The 4,867-nt window shown below is 40.1% G+C and overlaps 1 protein-coding gene across 1 annotated transcript in view; it reads right to left on the reverse strand.

Annotated features, from left to right (window-relative positions):
* Positions 1-247: 247 nt before the first annotated feature.
* Positions 248-4,867, reverse strand: part of LOC108517358 (zinc finger protein 25-like) — a 25,817-nt gene continuing 21,197 nt past the window's right edge. Inside the window, exons 3-5 of the mRNA XM_017855235.1 lie at positions 3,544-3,670; positions 3,111-3,239; positions 248-267 (exon numbers count right to left, since the gene is read on the reverse strand). Coding sequence (XP_017710724.1) covers positions 248-267; positions 3,111-3,239; positions 3,544-3,670 — 276 coding nt within the window. The remainder of the gene's footprint in view (positions 268-3,110; positions 3,240-3,543; positions 3,671-4,867) is intronic.

The following is a 4,867-nucleotide window of genomic DNA, read 5'->3' on the forward strand; positions in this document are numbered from 1 at the left end:
AGAAAATAAACTAAAACGAACACTAAAACTGCTGTCACACACAGAAGAAGGAGCCTAGCTGTAGACCCATGTACTCTGACATTTTACAAATATGACCTTAAGAGCTTGGAGGCGAAAGTTAAAGACAAAAAAAGAACTGGGAGAGGAGAACGTAAGATATTAAAAGTGTTGCTGAACAAGCGTGTGGGAAGTATAGAGAATGCTGTGAGCCCCTTAAGTACCATGAACAGTAAGCAGGATAAGAAAACTACTGGACAACAGTGTTCCCTGGAATTACACGGAAAAGATTAAACTGGAAGAAGGAGCTGAAGTATACTGAAGTACAGGTCTTTATTGCCTCAAACCTAGATTACTGTGCTAGGATTGCTAGTACTTAGCAGACAAACTTCTACTTTATTTCCTCTTCATCCATCCACAGCAATCTAGGTGTCAATACTAAAGGGACTTTCTCAGAACATCAGTTTCCTCAGGCTTAGAGGAAGAGTCCTGTAGCTTGGGCTTTCACTCTCCATCTAGCTGGCTTTGTTTTCAGGACAGGAAGATGGAGGACCACATATATCCAAAAGGAAGGATTTTCTTAAAAGCATCAGGATAAACCATCTATACAAGGATGAATTCCTAGTTGTAACACCAGAGATTTTCAATCCTGAACTCATCCTGACCACCAAATCCTGCACTTCTAAAGCACTTGTTACTTATGACTCAGCACTAGTCTTGAATTTCATTTTCATATCTCACTTCTTCCATCTCTGCTTCCAATTTACTACAGGATCTTTAAAGGTCAAATTATTGAACATCATTCTAGAATCTTTAGTGACCCTCATATTTATGCATCTTTAAATGCATGAAAGCAAGTGAAAGGTTATCAGTAGAGGCTTGGGGTTGGAATTTCATAGCAATGGTGGGGAATACATAAGAAAAGTCACTTGATAAGGAATTATGCAACGTTAACTCAGGCACACATGAAATAAGATTATATGAATGGGCCGGGAATGGTGGCTCATGCCTGTAATCCCAGCACTTTGAGAGGCTGAGGTGGGTGGATCACCTGAGGTCAGCAGCTCGAGACCAGCCTGACCAACATGGTGAAACCCCGCCTCAACTAAAATACAAAATTAGCTGGGCCTGGTTGCAGGCACCTGTAATCCCAGCTACTCAAGAGGCTGAGGCAGGAGAACCACTTGAATTGGGGAGGTGGAAGTTGCAGTGAGCCAAGATCGCGCCACTGCACTCAAGCCTGGGCAACAGAGTGAGACTCCATCTCAAAAAAAATCTTATGTTTGGAAAACATTTGAGAGCATAGTAAAATGGAAGTTAACAGGTGTTTTGGGGCCACAAGGAGAAATAAGTTGCATAGGCAAGAGAGGGCCAGACTAGTTCTTGACAGAAAATTCATGTAAATGAATATTACTAATACCTCCTTACCCTTGTAAGTTTTTTATTTTGTCTAAATGACTTAATACTAAATGACTTAATACTGAGTCAGTATTAAGTATACCATGAAGGCTTCTGACAATGTACATCTGCTGCATTACACAGCTACTGTGGGAATTTAGATCAACAATTTTGTTTTGATCCTAACAAGGAAGGAAGTGGAATGAGCAGAACTATCTTACAAGAAGGTAAAATATGGGATCAGAATATAAATAGGGCAAAGATGCTGGAGAGGTCAATTTTAGGAGTCCTTATCATAAAACCAATGCATTGGCCTTAAGAATGGATGAGCTCTTACAGGAGTTAATAAAAAAAGCACAGAGCAGAAAGTAGAGAGTGTCTGTCTGTTGTCAATTATTTTATATATATTTTATTTCTTTTTTTCATGAACATGAGTCTCACTGTTGCCCAGGCTGGAGTGCAGTGGGGCGATCTTGGCTCATTGTAACCACTGCTTCCTGGGTTCAAGCGATTCTCGTTGTCTAAGCCTCAGTCTCCCAGGTAGCTGGGACTATAGGTCTGCACCACCATGCCTGGCTAATTTTGTATTTTAGTAGAGACAGGGTTTCACCATGTTGGCCAGGCTGGTCTCGAACTCGTGCCCTCAAGTGATTCACCCGCTTTGGCTTCCCAAAGTGCTGGGATTATAGGCGTGAGCCACGGCGCCCAACCAGTCTCTTGTTAATTAATATTCATTCTTTCAATAAATATCTAGTGAGCAACTAATATGTACTAGGCATTGTTCCTGATACTGGCAACACATCTGTGCACAAGTTAGAAAATACATCATAAACATTTAAGGAGGCAGGATGAGATTGCCTTAGTGTTATCCAAATAAGATACAGTAGATTTTAGGGGGGATAAGGAGTGCTTTGTGGGAAGGATAAACACAGTATAGCAGGAAGTAGCAACTCCGAAATGAAAGAATTGTTGAGCCGCATAACGATTTTAATCTGAGTTCAGAGTTTAAAGAAAATATGGGAAATTAAAATTGGTGCTAAAATAACTGAAGTATTTTGTTGTTAATAAAAGGAGGGAGATGCCATTTAAAAAAGTTTTAAGTTAGATTTACAAACACTTTATAGTTGCATACTCTAATGGCAGGGAGTAACTGGTGATGCTAGAGAAAAGACAAAATCTTACAAGGTAAGGAGGGATTAGAGTTTGTATATAGGAAAGAGAAGTAAATCTATTTAAAACATGTCTAGCAAAGGAGAGAATTTAAGTGGAAAGAACAAAATTGGAGGTGTGAATTAGGTTTTTTCACATGTGCAAATAAAGTGTCCTTAATCACTTCCAAAACTATAGGGCATTTATAAAGAGACTACCTAGGCTGGGCGTGGTGGCTCATGCCTGTAATCCCAGCACTTTGGGAGGCTGAGGTGGGTGAATCACCTGAGGTGGGGAGTTGGAGACCAGCCTGACCAACATGGAGAAATCTCGTCTCTACTAAAAGTACCAAATTAGCCAGGCATGGTGGTGCATGCCTATAATCCCAGCTACTCAGGAGGCTGATGAGGCAGGAGAATTGCTTGAACCTGGGAGGTGGAGGTTGAGGTGAGCTGAGATGGCAACATTGGACTCCAGCCTGGACAACAAGAGCAAAACTCTGTTTCAAAAAAAAGTGAAAGATTGCTGAAAAATATTTCAGAAGGCAAGAGGCACCAACCACTCACCAGCAACATGGGATATAATTTCTTCTAACTCACCAGAGAAACCCCGATGTGGATATTCTACTTCTAATATCCACGGCTTTCTTCCTTGCTTCAACTTGAAGACTGCATTTGGCTTATTCACATGGTAACCTATGAATGGAAAATATCAAGGAAATGATACAAATTGCTTGGAATTTAGGGACTGTGAAAGATGAGGAAGTGGAGTTTCAGGAGAATGATGAAGGTTGCAGTTAGGCTTGGCAAATTTAGATTCTTTCAGTGGGGAGACAGGGACACAAATATTTTTTCTAGCACCCAAAATGGATTTATTAACTTCAAACTCTGAATCATAGCTAATGTCAATCATTCAACCCTATAGGGACCTTTTATATTCCAGCAGCCAAGAAGGGAGATGCAAACTACCGGGATTTACACCTGGGGAAGTTTTCCTCACCTACTGAGACCAGGTGACTATAGTTTTCCAGCATCACATCCTTATACAGAGTCCTCTGAGCAGGAGTCAGTAACTTCCATTCCTCCTTGGTGAATTCCACAATAACATCCTTTAATGTCACGGGTCCCTGGAATAACAAGCTTCAGTTCAATCTGAAGTAACCAGAATAGATAGCATACCATTGAAAAGACATGTGAGCTAGCTCTTAGTGTACTAACTGCAAAGTTCACTCTGGAGAGTTAGGATATGTGCCATGCTGTACCCTGCTTTATTCATAGAAGGAATGTTTGTTCATTACATATTTACTGAGCTCCCACTCCATGCCTGGAACTCTGCTGAAGATACAAAGATGAAGAAAAAAATAAGTGTCATGTGCCGCATAATGACATTTCAGTTAATGATAGATTCCATATATGATGACGATCCTATAAGAAAATACAGTATTTTTATTGTCTGTTTTCTATGTTTAGATACACAAATCCTTACCATTGTGTTATAAATTGCCTACAGTGTTCAGTACAGTAACATACTATAGAGGTTTGTAGCCTAGGAGCAATGGGCGACACCACATAGCCTAGGTGTGCAGTCAGCTGTACCATCTAGGCTTGTGTAAGGACACTCTATGATGTTTGCATGACGAAGTCACCTACTGATACGTTTCTCAGAACATATCCCCATCACTAAGTGATACATGACTCTATTCCTGTTAACGAGGAGCTTATATTTTGCCAGGGAGACAAAGGTGAAAATGCTAAATTACAGTATGTGAAGCAGGTGCCATGACAGAAACAAGTACACAATATGAGATGGCCACAAATGGGGGTAATTATTTGCATTTCATATTGTCACAATAGATTTTATTAGGTGGTCAAACTAACTTTAGGAATAAAGAAAACATAATTGGCAAAGGCATGGATTCATGAGAAATGGCAAGTTTAGGAAACCACATATAACTTGGTAGGTATGATACCTATGGTGGGTATATACCAATGGTAAGTATATACCATAGGTTGCTAGTTATATACCTATAGTAGGGCACAGGACCAAGATTAGTTAGAAGGTTACAGTGTAGAGTCAAGGGACAGGACAAGAAGAAATTCTGAATCTGTCTTTTGGACTAGTAAAATATACTTTGGATATACACTTAACAAATAAATCTCTGCTTAATACATACATTTGCTTGTATTAATGTTTATTAAGAATTAAGGCAAAGAGTGTGGTGGCTCAGGCCTGTAACACCAGCTACTTCAGAGGGTGATACGGGAGAATCAGATGAACCTGGGAAGTCAAGGCTGCAGTAAGACACAGCGAGACTCTATCTAAA

The sequence above is a fragment of the Rhinopithecus bieti genome, unplaced genomic scaffold (genome assembly GCF_001698545.2).
Source record: "Rhinopithecus bieti isolate Rb0 unplaced genomic scaffold, ASM169854v2 scaffold_40838, whole genome shotgun sequence".
Lineage (NCBI taxonomy): Eukaryota > Metazoa > Chordata > Mammalia > Primates > Cercopithecidae > Rhinopithecus > Rhinopithecus bieti.